At 39.5% G+C, this 16,163-nt stretch overlaps 1 protein-coding gene across 3 annotated transcripts in view; it reads left to right on the top strand.

The window, feature by feature from the left end:
* Positions 1 to 4,551: 4,551 nt before the first annotated feature.
* trim36 (tripartite motif containing 36) overlaps positions 4,552 to 16,163 on the top strand; it is a 38,680-nt gene continuing 27,068 nt past the window's right edge. Inside the window, exons 1-2 of one of the 3 annotated variants that reach the window (XM_047382181.1) lie at positions 4,552 to 5,404; positions 14,535 to 14,769. In XM_047382181.1, coding sequence (XP_047238137.1) covers positions 5,342 to 5,404; positions 14,535 to 14,769 — 298 coding nt within the window. In that variant the 5' untranslated portion in view covers positions 4,552 to 5,341. Of the gene's footprint in view, positions 5,405 to 11,062; positions 11,356 to 14,534; positions 14,770 to 16,163 lie in introns of those variants that run through there. The other 2 variants (XM_047382183.1, XM_047382182.1) reach the window with 2 other exon arrangements.

The following is a 16,163-nucleotide window of genomic DNA, read 5'->3' as shown; positions in this document are numbered from 1 at the left end:
TCAATAGTGAGCTGACAGGAAATAGGGTGGAGAGAGGGGAAGACATGCGGCAAACGTCAACAGGCCGGGACTCAAACCTATGGCAGCCGCGTTAAACAACTAAGGCCTCTAAACATGGGTCACACTCTTAACTCCTGCGCCACCACCGCACCCAAAAAGCTGATTATTAAAGTGATTATTTTGAATTGGAAAACTGGTGACATGGTAAAAACAACTGCTGTGTGAACATTTTAATTGATCACCAGTAAAATATCGATATGGGCAGCATCCCTACTAGGTAAAATGAAGATAAAGAAAAAAGTGAGAGATGAATGTTTATATAATTTTCTGATTTTGGTCTTTTGGGACCTGATGTTTTGGGAAGGGATGGCCCATATTGACCTTGTGTTAACTCTGCATACCTTCGAGACTGTTTAAAGCCCTTTCACATGATAGTACAAATAATGTATACACAAATAAGTATTTTCCTATAATCTACTCGTGGTCGTCTCTAAAAACGTAGAAAAATTGGCTAATTGACTCCAGTAAATATCTACCATCAGGAGTTCACTCGTGGATATTTTGGTCAGCCATGGTTTCTACCCAGTTGTATTTCATAAGACTCAATTGGCCAAAAACAGGTATCAATCAGTGGAAATAGCTTCTAAAAAACTATTCAGAAAATAACATGCGAAATTCTATTTGAAATCTGGCCATTTTTATGATTTTTGTTATCTCCATAACTTACTGAAATACTACATGTAGAAATAACCGGATGCACTATGGTTAAGCAATGGGCATACAACATTTAAAGACTATGAAATGGCAACATGATAGTAAAAACAGATAAAATTATAGCTGAACAAACAAAAAGAAAACGAAGTCGAAATGTGACGTCCGACCAGTTTTTCATCAGCCAGCACATCTGTCTCCACACACAAAACTTAGTGACATTTGGGGAAAGGAAACACAACCACAACATAAGAGCAGAGGGACAAATCTACTCTGTGGCTGAAATTAGAAAACACTTGGAGATTATAAAAGAAATTGATTACTTTGTACAACATCTTAAGCCGCTTTTGCCACAGAATGATTTAAATTCAGCACATTTACAGCTTTAATCGATCTGATGTGAGTGCATATGTGATAATTATCTGTAGGTGTTGCTAAAATTCCCCCTAAGTCATTCTGCCCTGTATGCTAATCAATGCATCTTATTAATTATTCAGTCGGGCAGAGGGCACATGGGTTTATGTGGCTTTTTATGGGGCATTTAAGTCTCATCTCTGCTTGTGCTACACATTGGCACCAGTGAATTAAAGCACATCGTGAACTGCCATACAATTTGTAATGACAATATTGACTTACAGACATTTAAACATGAGTGATGACATTTTCTTTTCACATGGATCTCTGGTTCATTAGGAGATTTAATTTCAACATTCATCCATATTCATACATGAGTGATGACATTTTTTTTTCACATGGAGCTCACCTCTGATTTGGAAATGACGTATAAACCAGAAATGCTGATGCTTCTTGATTTTTTTAAGTCATTTTTTTTCTTCATTTTGTGTAAGGTTTACATTCCCACTGGATCTGTTGCACTGCATATTAAGTGCTCATTATTAATATTTGAAACAGATAAATGAAAATGTTGACTGTTTAGTGAAAATATAAATTACTGACCTGATCGTTAAATCACTGCATGTTTTTCAGCTTGACTGCATAACTTGAATTTTTCTGTGACAATTTCACGGACGCTGATTTCTGCATCCAGCAGAGGAAAGATGGATGACAGCTCCTTTTGGGATTGCAACCATGTGTGCTACAGCCAGAAACATTAACTTCTGATTGTTTTGCTATGTTTACATTCTGCAACTGAATAAAAATCCCTCCAAATTGAGATAAACATCAAACTGTAACTAATATTAAATACAGTCAGCATGTTCTTCTCCCTAAAGAGCAGAGTTCCTGTTTTCCGTAAATCTTAGGGATCTCTGGTTCATTAGGAGATTTAATTTCAACATTCATCCATATTCATATTCATCTCAAGTCAAGCTGTAAGATGTTGGTCTGATGTAACAGTGCATTATCTTGCAAAAAGCTATAAGCCTTTATATGAATTTCAAGTCTGTAGCAATTAAATCCATCTAAAAACTGTTGCACATTTCCCTTTGGGCTGACTTTGGACTAACTTGACTGATTGTTTTTAAGGTAAATCCTGTCCTGGGAACCTCCTTTGAACTGGTGGATGCAGTAGAAAGAAGAACAACCCCACTAAACCAGTCTGGCTCCTAGAAAAGGTTCCTGACACCCAAACTCGCCTTGCGTTCTTGTGGAACCAGAATGGAGGATAACTGATTATATGGACACTCCAAAAAACGTACTGTAAGCGATGTTCCTCCTACATTTTGTATGAGTGGATTTCCAAATGTAATAAGGCCCTGATCTTTTTGCTGAACAATACACAATTACATACAGCGAGTACCTCACAGTTTGGCTTCCCAGCAAAGGCCTTGACAATGAATGACCAAATAATGACTAAGACTCTTTCACACCTAATAAGGAGCTGTTGGCCAAGCCAAGATTGATACACTGAAAGCAGAGACTGCTTTTCAATAGGCTTTGGAAAAATGATGGTGATCTGTGAACATCAAAAGTCTGTTTTTTGATTGTTTTTTGATAAAAGGATTCAAGATAACCAATAATATGTTTGCGACTTGCTTCGGCATTGCTGTCATTTAACAACGATGGCAGCTTTCGAGTTATTTATGTAGTCACACTTCTGCTGCTTTGTGTCAGGGGCAGTCTCTGCCTGTCTGCCGCCCTCCTCCTCATGCTCACCAGGGTGGAGGGAATATATCTGTGTGAAGCCATGAGGCCATCTGCTGATGCGGAACAAGTGGCCTTGCCAAAAAAATGAAAACACAAACTTAATCCCGGCCTCTCGCTGTCGCCCCACATTCTGTGCTGTGGCCATGAAACATTGTTAAGCCACTCGACTGTGCCAAATTAAGACACACCTCCATGCAAAATATATGGGTAAAGTGCAGGTTAGCAGTTTAACCGTCATGGAGATGGATGTCATAATATTTGTATTATTGTTTGTAGGTTGAGAGTTGGACCAAAATGCAGATGTGAACAGGAAATGAGCATGTTGAAGATTTTAGTGATGAAAAGCTGAAAACTTACTCTTGCTTTTATATGCTGAGGAGGGAACTAAACTAGACACAAAGGAAACTACAAATCAAGAAGGGAAGGACCAATACTGACCTAAGAGAATAAACTAGAATAAACCAAGAACAGAATACAAAAAATCAGTTAGACTCTAAACCAGAAGGAATTAAACTATATGGCAACACCTTACGAACACAGAGAAATAAACTGAATATGGCAAGACCTTTTGAAACAATAATAAAGAACTCAGAAGCGATCAAAGCACAAATGAGAACCTAAACATTTAAGGATCATGACAATTTGGACTTTTTTTCACTATCTGGATATCTCCCGCTTTCAGGCACTTAGCTTTCGATCTGAGGTGAAGACAAAGACAATATGGAAGTAATCCCCCTTCCTTATTATTCCAACCAATATATTTGCAATGCACATGCACCATTGGCAGCTAAACAGACCCTCAGCATGATGCAACCACCATCATGCTTGACCATTGGTGAAGTATTCTTAGGTTTTAAAACCTCTTTTTGACTCTTTCAAACATTTTTCTTGTCATGTGGCCAAATAGCTCAATATTTCTCTTATCTGATCGTAAAAAAAATAAATAAAATGCATTCAGCTTGTCTGTGTGGGCAGTTGCAAATTTTTGTCTTGCAAGGAGGTATCGATTTTGGTTGGCACCTTCTCTGTCCTTGATGTTAAAGTCACTCTGTACAGTGAACTTGGTGTCTTAACATCTTTCAGTGGTTCCTAGATTGCTTCTAAGCACCCTGACAAATTTCCTTTCACCTAAAAGTAATTTAGGTCAGAGAGTTGAAAATGTAACACACTTAGGTGTTCTTATTCAGATAACCCAAATAACACACACAGAATTTGGTTTTGGAATGGATAAAGCAGAGTAAAATTAAGCTATCAAGATCTGAGCTCTAAGTGATTTCTGTGGTTAGCGTTATTTATTTGGCTTTTTGCTGTTTCTTAGTGCTGATTTGTGGTCAGCTATGTTCTATTTTGATGTCATTTCCTCCTGATATTTCAGGCTCCCTCAGTTGCCGTCAGTTCATGATCCATCCAGGCTTTCATAACATTCAGTTAGACTGATCTGTTTTGTGTTCCTATAGTCACTCCACCTAATATTTATGCTTTTCATTGTCTTCTACCCATCTCCAGATTTTACATGTACTGATGGACCCAAATGCAGCTGTAATGCTGTAATGCATGCAAAGATTATTCTATTGATCATTGAGAATTGTACAAATTGTTTTCATCATAAAATGTAAATATAAAAAATGTTTTATTAATAGTCATTTTACATTGGTTTATCTTTTGAGAGAAGTCTTTCTTGTCTCCTACCAGAAACAAACTGCTTGTTGAATAAAATTTTGAGACAAAATTTAACAGGGATGTGAATATGTGATGATATGTGTGGATGAGGGAAATTTAACAATAACCTTGTGCACCCAATTCTTGATTTCAAGATTAATTCAAATTGTTTGTTGCATGATGGGAACTGTTCAAATGTATCAGTACATGTCCAGCATGATGACATCTAACCTCTTATAGAAGGTGTATGTCATTTTCTAACCGACAATGGACCTCCTCCACATAAAAATACAGAGGTTCTCATATTTGAGTCATTTTGTTGGCATATATGAGGACACCGCCATCCTTCTGTTAAACTTGACGTGATGTCACCAACAGATTTAAAACCCATCTTCTGATCTCCAAGCATGGGATTACTGTGGATCAAACAAGAGTCACAGGGAGACAGATGTTGGATGATACAAAGAGCTCTGTGGGTCGAGACGTCGCCGCTGAGGGATGATGGTGATGATGATGATGATGAAGGAGGAGGGAGATGGTACAGTGGAGACGAGGGCGGGGCTTTTCTCCTCCAAGATGAAGCCAACTACCACCAAACAGCAGCCGGCGCATGTCCTGTAGACTCTCCAGACAAAACATGAGCTTGCACACAGAGAGGAAGGAGGGAGGAGAGACGATGGTGATCAGGGGAGCTGCTCCTGCCTCTTGATCCCATCTCACTTTCATCTCTGCAGCCTCTCGATCCTCCTCCTCCTGTAAGGCTCGGCAGCCTTTTTTGTTGTTCTACAAACATTTAATTATTCCTGCGCTCCACTGAGCGGTCTGTAGCTGCAAGCTTACTGTGGATCCATCACCATCTGTAGCCATGTCAGACTCCGAGGAGATGACGGAGTTCGCCAGCATCGTGGAGCGGATCGAGCGGGGAGAGGTGAGTCACATCCGGATGATTTAGGGTCCTTTTGACAGCAGCGGTCTGCCTGTCAGCGCCGGGGACGGCCTGCAGGCTGTCAGAGGCGGAGAGCCACGGTCACTGACACCCTATTCTATTCTATTCTATTCTATTCTATTCTATTTATGGACTTTATGTACTTTATGGACATGACCATTCTGATATGAGCTATGATTACCCTGTGTCTGCTTTATTTGTTTAAAGTAAATTGATTTAAATCCTATTAATTCCGGTAATGCACACTGTATGCATCTGTTTCTCTTTAAATGTGCATTTAAGTGATATTGATTGTTATCTCATTTTATAACCAGAGCTATGACCAGATAGAATTGGAGTATGAATTAGTATTGAGGGAAACATTCTGGCTTTATTCCACATCTTTGTTGGGTGGGTTTGCAGTCTGTGTTGCAGTGAGATAGATCACTGACTTCTGCCAGTATGTGGGAACAGATGTGTTTTCAGACTGGGCTCTGGGTTACTGAGGTGTGCATGTGTCTGCATAGAGCGAGCTGCTGTCTTTGCCCACCTCCTACTGACAGAATGTGTGTCAATGTGTATTTCTAGTCAGCTGTGAGACTTGTTCACGCGTGCATATAAGAGCAGAATGTATGGAACTGAATCACCATCACAGTTACTTTGTATTTATATAGACAGACACATTTCTTGGCAGCCTGGGTAGAACTGTATTTTATTACAGTAGAATAATCTCAGTGAAAATAATTGGGAAAAATCTCATATTTTTTCTGAGCAACTTTATATAGAAGGAGGAAAACATACAATATAAGGAAATACTTGTTTTATCAAAATGACCTGTTTTGTTATTCTTAGAGAACCTGCTAACAATTATTTTTTACAACCCATACAGGGGGAGGAATCTTAAACATAAAACTTTGCAAAATCTCTCTAGATTAGGGGTGTCAGTCTCTAGTCCTCGAAGGCCCAGGTCCTGCAACTTTTAGCTGCGTTTCTGCTTTAACAGACCTGCACACTGTGGAGATCATTCAGACATTTGATGAAGGTCCATTGGAGCATGGATATGTCTGAACGCTGCAGGACACCAGGAGTTTGAGACATTTGCTCCAGATTGTCAATAGTCTTTTCTCAATGTCTTGCAAATATACCACCAACAAAATACTGTAGTTGTACTACAGTTGTGTAGTGTTGTGTAAAGTTGTTCCAAAGCACAAATAATTATTTGTTTCACTGCATATACAATTATTAAAACTGTATATATTCAGTACATTCAGTGTTTTTCTTCAAGTAACTCTATGTCTTAAGGAGAGAAACACTACACTACTTTCCCCTATTTTTGCTTGCTGAAAAGAACTAAAAATATATCCAACCAAAAATACTGGCATGAACAAAAGTACACATTGTAATGGATGTTGTTAGAGCAAAAATTTTAAAATTGAAAATAATTAATCTTTTCTATTTTTCATACTTTTTAACAATAATTAACAGTGATATTCATAATATATCTGAAAACGTCAAATTAGGCATCCAAGAATGATTTCCTGTAGCCCTTGCACTACCTCACACAAACATTTGGGACGCACTAGCCCTTAGAAACATGGGATTAAGGACTGGGTGCAAGGGGTTGGGGATAAAAAAGACATTCAGATGTAGATAAAGCTGACCAAAGCACACACTCCTCCCACACATTTACATTTGTGATGGTAGAACAGACAGGGCCTTTTCTGTCATGCTTCTTAAACAAGCAGATGGCATGTAGTTATTTCTAATGGTGTTTATGGAGACATGGCAACCCCCACCCCCACAAAATGCCACCCTTTGCTGCAGTTCTCTAATAGTTAGCCTCACTTTCCTCCTCTATGTGCAAAGATAAATATGGATCCTCATATACAGCCTAGTGGTCTGTAACTAAAAGAAATGTGCCTCTGTATCATGTCATATTTATTAGATTCATGTTGTGTTTTTGCTGCTGGTCTATGTGAAACCGTTAAATAAACTCAAAGCTGGATTGTGGAGAGCTAGATTTTTGAAGGTTTCGAGGAACATTTCCCTTTCAGAATTAAAATAACTCATCTGTGAGGGTGAACCCAATCCCTGGCATGTAAATGATACCCTGGTAGGTTATTCATTCAAACAGTCATTCATCAACATGTAGTCTGCTCCAAAGCTAATAGCCTGCCAATGTCTTTATATTTGCTGTAAATAGAGAACATTTAGTTTTTTACCTTGAAAATTAAATGGACATTATTTAAGCTTCTACATCTATATGCTTTATGAACTTAGAAGATAGTATATGCAAATGTACACTGCATTTTCCTCCGTAAACCTTTCCCAGCCTTCCCTCCAAGCCTGATTCACTTGCTTGTTTTTGAGGCAACTCTACCATTGATATTTGCCTCAGCAATGCAGAAACAGCTCAGTAGGAATCGGGTCTGGAGAGGGATTCGGTCACATGTATCAGTTATTTAGCTTTTTCCCCCACAAAAGGTGATACCCTTTTGCTTTTTGTACAGGTCTGGATGTGTACACCTACAAATAACATTTAAGAGACTGAGCTTTATTCTCTTAATGCCAAACTATGCATTCAGTAAATAACAAAATGAAAGAATTAGCCTTATTTTTGAAACAGTTTTGAGGGAGATTGGAGTAATCGGTCTAATCAGGATGTCCTACTGTGGGGGGAAAACTGGAGCACAGGTAAACAGAGCAGGGAGACTTTACTCAGCCATCTGGCAGGACTGAACACAAAATCTCTTGTTTTGTGATGGGAGAAAGGAGATACTGTCCACAGTATTAAAGAACCACTGACCTACTAACATAGTTTTGCTTGCTAATGACAAAGAAACTCATTCCACTAATCTTAGCGATATGTTAGGAATAACCTTTATTAATATGCTCACAGCTGTTTTTCCCATTTATACTTTAGTGAAATAAAGCATAAGTTCTAATGTTTCCCTTTTGTTAGAATAGGATAAGAATGCTCATAAACATACAGTACAAGGATAAATTGTCCAAGGGTTGTCATTAATGACCTGAAGCTGGGGCATTGGGTTTGATGATGGAGCAGCTGATATAACTGGTTTGATTAGAAAGCTACAGCACACTTAGATTAAGTATGGACACCCGCTACTACACAATCTAACAGATAGACACCACAATGGTGACACAGTCTACTGATAATCACTGAGGGAGGGAACATCCATTGTATTGGAGTGCCAGATATAAAAACTATATGTGACCTTCTATCGGGGCTCTTCGTCATCCTCTAACAGACGGCGACAATCCGAGACGAGAGCCTCAGCGCTGATCTCTGTAATCATTCCTCTGCCTTAACTTAGATTAAAGAAGCTAAAAGTTAGAAACTGTTTGAGAGTCGTTCCTTTAAGAGTCTTTAGATAGAGTGGTGATTGTTTCCGGGGTCCAAGTACCGGTGGAGCTCCGAGGCGTCTGACCACCAACAGGGTGCAGTAGCTCGGAGAGATACCTTCAATGCCTTTTGTGACTCCACAATTAATCATTTTCCACCTTCCTTTAAAAAACTGACTCAATGTTTTTTTAGGTTTTCTATTTGTTGGTTTTACTCTAAAAAAGGTTTCTATTAAAAAACACCACAGTGAGTCTTATAGCAAGCACTTATATTATTATGATATATTATTTCAGTTCCCTGAAATAAATGTATGATCATCCGTGTAACAGCCTAAAGAAGCTCAGTGCCACAACAAATATTCATAAAAGCGGGTCACTCTATTTTGCCAAACTCTAATATAGCCTGGATCTGATCAATGAAATCCCAGCCTGGGACAGAGAGAAGAATTTCAAGAAGGCCTTTATTGAAACATGTACAATGTAGTCACAGTAGTAGTCAAAAACATCTTAAATCTCATGTAAATAAAATTTAATTTCCCTGTATGTCACTGAAAACTTTGTGGTTTCTTGTTTGCATTTATTTTGGTAAGGGCTTTTATTTCAAAGTGGACAGTCTTGACATAGGATGGAAAGAGGGTGAGGACATACAGCAAAGGTCTAGTCAGGTTGGGGCTCAAACCCAGGATATCTGCATGGTAGTGTTGGAGAGGTTGGCTTGCTTTTTTGGAATTTTAGCAAAATGCACCTCTCAATCAGAAATAAATTATATTAGATCAATATATATTTAAATAACAAAATGTAGCTAAAAAGATCTGGACCTGCTCCCACTATTACCTCACCTGTTTTTAAAAAGAGAAAAGCAATAACATTGATTTTGATATGGTATCATTGATATAGGTATGGTATCGTAATCATCTTATGGCTGAGAAGGTTAAAGGTTGTTTACACTGCCAATACCTCATTAAACATGACATCAAATGTTTCTGTAAAATACTTTTAGAATCAATTTTCCTCTTCTTATACAGCACGGTTAACTGCGAATTGAGTCATATACGTTTTATTTGCAACTTTATACAGGAAAGTAATTTGAAACCATGTAAAAATGTCTGACAATCCCCCTACAGTTCAGATCAGGAGGATGTCAGTCACTTTGCTCCTTCACCATTTTATACCTTTGCAGTTTTGGTCTTAGTGCACCTGACTTTTTTGTGGTACAAAGTGGGCCTTTCATACAGACCATGTATCAATTCCTACCTGCCAGGAAGACATTTTGTACCTGCTTTAATGATTATTTCAATATTTGACTCATAGACTACAGTGAGGCAATGCAGTCATATGATTCCAAAAATAATATCTACCAGCAGGAGATTTTGGTTGGATCAAGGCTCATAATATGCCATATTTTATAATCGTCACTTGTCCCAAATAGCCACATATATACATATAAATACATATATATATATATATATATATATATATATATATATATATATATATATATATATATATATATATATATATATATATATACATATATATATATATATGTGAGATATTTATAAACATTCATCCTCAAAATTTATCAGGAATATTAAACTACAAAGAAAAATTATTTAGCTTGGGTAAAATATGAGCAATAAGTAAGAAATGTAAGTGGGAAGGGACAAAATGGAAATTTATAGGAGACAACACATAAATGTGAATTTACCAAGGGGTGAATTTTTTCCAGAGCCAGAGCAGGAATGGGCCACAATTGAATTATATTAATTTGATCAGTGTCAACAATCGAAATTGTGCTGAACATATTTTATTAAGTGGAGGCTGTATAATGTAAAGAGTACTGGTCCGAACACCACACCCTGTGAAACCCCACAAACAACTATAAAATGTCAAGAAGCTCCATCATTAGTACCAAGACATTTCAAATAACCTAGTCCTGTTTCTGTGTTCCTTTAATACATACAAAACACCAGTATCCATGCTGATGGGGCAGGTTTCAGTTTGCTCGTTTTTCCAGTTTTTTTTAGGACATTCAAATAAGTAATTATAATTTCAATGGCCTAATGAAATCCACTACATGGGAGCTAAAAACAATGTTTTGTGTGTGGAAAAACGCCAGGTGTAGATACCTGATTTAAAAAGGGAGTGTCAGAGACGTTTGTGTTGCATAAATTCGTCAAAGGAACCGAGAGGACGTTGAATGAGGTTTTCATGAAGTTAATGAAAGCAGCAGCAGTGTCAGTTCCCAGATCCACCCCCTCCCTCCCTCTACCCTCCACTCCTCCCCCCCGGCTGGACTAGCTGCTGCAGCGCAGCAACCGCTGATTCACCCCCAGACAGCCGGCGCAGCGCAGCGCGGCTCAGCGTGGCGTGGCGTGGCGCACCGTCATCCTTTAAATTCACGTTGCCGTGGCTGTTCGGCATCCTGCCCCCTCCGGCGTCAGAAAAGTTTGCTGCTGTTGGTCTTGGACTCTGATACGTCGAATAGAGCGTTTTTAAATCTCTCGAAAACAAAACCACAATAATAATAAATAGAAATCGGCTGCCTCATCATGACTGCGGAGATGCGACGAAGCAGTGGTGCATTTTCGGTGAGAAGATCCAGTTTTTTCACTAATTGTTCAATCAGCCTGTGGATCCCCAGCCTGTTGCAGCTGCAGGCTGGGGATTGTCCATTCATTGTTGATTCGACTCTTTGTTTCGTTTTTATTAGTTTCTGCCTTTGGACTTCCTTTATCCTTCTGGGTATTGTTACTTTGACACGCTGGATGAGCGGCTGCTTGTTTTAGTCGCACCACCTGAACTAAATGAACAATGTGCGGCTGCTTGTTGAAAGGTAGAAGTCGGCGTGCAGCTTTTAGAAATACTTTCTTAAAACGTGAGCTACTGGAAGCTGGTATTTCTCTGTTTCTCTATATTTAGCCAGGGTTAATCCTGTCTTATGTAATGTAGTCAGAAACATAGGACCAGAATGGTGGGTGACTGTTGTGTTGCTTTATTGGGGCTTTCTTTGTGTGAAGATAAATGAATTGAAAGTAGTGTTAGTTTGACTGTTCCTTATCATACTTAATAGGCGTGTTTCACCAGCTCACCGACGGCCAAAATTTGGCTCATATTGTTTAGCTTTGCAGAAAATAACTGCAGCTTGTTGCAATGTTCATGCAAATTACTCTTTTTGCTCTGTGCTTTTGATGAAGTCCACTCATGCAGTCCATGGCAGAAGAATTCACACCCCTTAACTTATTTGTTTCACGTAGGAACCCCAAACTTAAGTTTGTTTGTTGGGATTTTATGTGATGGACCAATAGAAATTGGGATATGTGGTATGGGTTTGTGCTCAGTCCCCCAGAGTTGATTCTTGCTGAATCACCCTCTACTCCTTTAGAGCGATAAGTCTTTTGCTTTGCACCTCAAGATACTGAAAACTTTTGACCATCTTTTTAAAATAGTTTAAAGCTCTGTTGGATTAGATGGTTATCTGTGAGTTGCAGTTTTCAAGTATTGCAACAGATTCCCAGTTGGATTTAGCTCTGTACTTTGACTGGGCCATTCTAACTCATGAATATGCACTGATGTAAATCATTCAGCTCTAGCTTTGGCTGTACAGGTCCTTCTCAAAATATTAGCATATTGTGATAAAGTTCATTATTTTCCATAATGTCATGATGAAAATTTAACATTCATATATTTTAGATTCATTGCACACTAACTGAAATATTTCAGGTCTTTTATTGTCTTAATACAGATGATTTTGGCATACAGCTCATGAAAACCCAATATTCCTATCTCACAAAATTAGCATATCATTAAAAGGGTCTCTAAACGAGCTATGAACCTAATCACCTGAATCAACAAGTTAACTCTAAACACCTGCAAAAGATTCCTGAGGCCTTTAAAACTCCCAGCCTGGTTCATCACTCAAAACCCCAATCATGGGTAAGACTGCCGACCTGACTGCTGTCTAGAAGGCCACTATTGACACCCTCAAGCAAGAGGGTAAGACACAGAAAGACATTTCTGAACGAATAGGCTGTTCCCAGAGTGCTGTATCAAGGCACCTCAGTGGGAAGTCTGTGGGAAGGAAAAAGTGTGGCAGAAAACGCTGCACAACGAGAAGAGGTGACCGGACCCTGAGGAAGATTGTGGAGAAGGGCCGATTCCAGATCTTGGGGGACCTGCGGAAGCAGTGGACTGAGTCTGGAGTAGAAACATCCAGAGCCACCGTGCACAGGCGTGTGCAGGAAATGGGCTACAGGTGCCGCATTCCCCAGGTCAAGCCACTTTTGAACCAGAAACAGCGGCAGAAGCGCCTGACCTGGGCTACAGAGAAGCAGCACTGGACTGTTGCTCAGTGGTCCAAAGTACGTTTTTCAGATGAAAGCAAATTCTGCATGTCATTCGGAAATCAAGGTGCCAGTGTCTGGAGGAAGACTGGGGAGAAGGAAATGCCAGAAGTCCAGTGTCAAGTACCCACAGTCAGTGATGGTCTGGGGTGCCGTGTCAGCTGCTGGTGTTGGTCCACTGTGTTTTATCAAGGGCAGGGTCAATGCAGCTAGCTATCAGGAGATTTTGGAGCACTTCATGCTTCCATCTGCTGAAAAGCTTTATGGAGATGAAGATTTCATTTTTCAGCACGACCTGGCACCTGCTCACAGTGCCAAAACCACTGGTAAATGGTTTACTGACCATGGTATCACTGTGCTCAATTGGCCTGCCAACTCTCCTGACCTGAACCCCATAGAGAATCTGTGGGATATTGTGAAGAGAACGTTGAGAGACTCAAGACCCAACACTGGATGAGCTAAAGGCCGCAATCGAAGCATCCTGGGCCTCCATAAGACCTCAGCAGTGCCACAGGCTGATTGCCTCCATGCCACGCCGCATTGAAGCAGTCATTTCTGCAAAAGGATTCCCGACCAAGTATTGAGTGCATAACTGTACATGATTATTTGAAGGTTGACGTTTTTTGTATTAAAAACACTTTTCTTTTATTGGTCGGATTAAATATGCTAATTTTGTGAGATAGGAATTTTGGGTTTTCATGAGCTGTATGCCAAAATCATCCGTATTAAGACAATAAAAGACCTGAAATATTTCAGTTGGTGTGCAATGAATCTAAAATATATGAATGTTAAATTTTCATCGTGACATTATGGAAAATAATGAACTTTATCACAATATGCTAATATTTTGAGAAGGACCTGTATGTTTATTGTTGTCCTGCTGGAGGGTGAACCTCTGCCCCAGTTTCAAGTCTTTTGCAGCCTCTAACAGGTTTTATTGAATCACTTCCCAGTATGTAGGTCAACCTGTATTTCTATCAACTCTGACCATCTACATGTTCATTATGTAGTCTTTCCCACAGCATAACGCTGCCACCACCATGCTTCATATTGGTGATATGTAGTCCTTGTTTTCTACCACACATGGGCCACAAAAATGTACATCTTTGTGTTTACTGACCATCAGAGCAACTTTAACTTTTTCCACATGTCTGCTGGTGTCCCCTGAATGGTTTGTTACAAACTGCAAATGGGACTCTGTTGGCTTTTTTCTTGCCACTCCTCCATGAAGGCCTCTTCTTCACAGCTATAACTACGATTTGTTGGTCGATCACTAAAATCCCAATGAGATACTTTGAAGTTTGTGGTTGTAACGTCACCAAAATGGAAAGTTCAAGGGGTACAGATGTATTTTTCAAGACAGACAACATTCTCCGTGGGAGAAAACTTTAAGCATATTTTATGGTAACTGAGTCCTTTACCACCAGGTCCCTATCAAGAACATCGAGCGGGAGCTGATCTGCCCCATCTGCAAGGAGCTCTTCACCCACCCGCTCATCCTGCCCTGCCAGCACAGCGTCTGCCACAAGTGCGTCAAAGAGCTGCTGATGCTGAACCATGATGACTCGTTTGATGCTGGTTCTGAGAGCTCGGTGTCAGGCAGCCCGAGGTCCCGGGTGCCTTCCCCCTCCATGGAGAGGCTGGACAGGCTTGTCAGATCAGGTGGGTCCAGGTGGTAAGGAAAGCACAGTAATCCAATATCCCTGTGAATGGAGTGAAAGTTTTCTATTGCAGGAATGGGATTTACTGCCGAGGTGATTAGTGCTGGGATCCTGTGTTTGGGCATCGGTGGGAGCTGCTGTCGAGAAACGGCGCTCCATCCTGATTAGGTTTTATTTGAGCTGATGGAAATGAATAATCAGTCAATGGGAAAAGCTTTTACCAGATAGACCGTAGGGCATTTTTGATGGCTTCCATTGAAGTCAAAATGACTTTTGTACAATGTGGCCGACTTCCTGTTAATGTCTTCCTCTTATAATTCCCTTTTAGGTTTTAGTTCTGCTGCTGCTTTCAACAAGTTCAAACTCATATTTACCTTTTTAGAAAAAGACTTACTATCCCAGGATGTTCTATTCACTAACAAGTGGGAAAAGATTCAGTATTTCATTAGCCCATAAGCAAATTTTTAGCTGATGCAAATGACTGGTTCAGAGTGAATAGGCTTAGAGTTTGAGCAGCAGGAAATAGGACAAGTATTGTGTATTCGTGGGTTTAAATGTGGTGTGGACACTGCCCTCCCTCCTGTTCTTGTCTCAGATAAACTAGAACAAATGTTAGTAAAATGTTAATTTCAGTCAGCACCCCTTCTAATCTCATATTCTTTAAAGGCGCAATGAGACACAGTAGAGGAATTTGGTGTGCTGCAGTTTCAAGGGTTAAAGTGGTGTTGACCAGATATCTGCGTCTTGATTGTCTCTGCTGGCTGCTTTTAGTGGCCCTAGGGATATGAATGTCTCTTTCAGTCATGTTTTAACTTTGGAAAGTGTTTTTGGAATGAAATGGTAGCTTTCTTTTCAGTTCACCACTAATCCTTTTACAGCTGTGTATTATACACACAGCACACCTGTAAGATTACGGCTTTTTAAAAACTTAAATCAAGTTGAGCTGCAGAGAGGTAAAACTGATTGAGGGGGGGGGGCTGCTCAGACAGTTTGATTAACTTATCAAAAACATGTTTAACTTCTCATGGCACTGCTGTTGAAAGGTTGGACTGGTCCACGTTTTTGTCTTGAACACGGCTCTAAAATCACACATTTAAAAAAAAAAAAAAAATGTTCAATGAAAGTATTTTGTATTATTTGGCTGGAAGTTCTTTGGTGACAAACGTAATGCTTGGGATAAGTGTACTGTAAACGATTTTCGGTGTCTGCTAAATGATATCAAAAGAAAATTGAAGATGGTCTTCTTGTAAAAATGTTTTGTAGTTGGTTATCCACAATATTTTTCACACCCCCAGGCAGATTTAGGTTTAAAAGGGACATATCATGCTTCCTTTTCATACTGAAATCATTCAGTTGTGGTCTATACAGGTCCTTCTCAAAATATTAGCATATTGT

The sequence above is a fragment of the Girardinichthys multiradiatus genome, chromosome 12 (genome assembly GCF_021462225.1).
Source record: "Girardinichthys multiradiatus isolate DD_20200921_A chromosome 12, DD_fGirMul_XY1, whole genome shotgun sequence".
In the NCBI taxonomy this organism is placed as follows: Eukaryota; Metazoa; Chordata; class Actinopteri; order Cyprinodontiformes; family Goodeidae; genus Girardinichthys; species Girardinichthys multiradiatus.
This window is presented reverse-complemented; position numbering and strand designations above follow the sequence as displayed.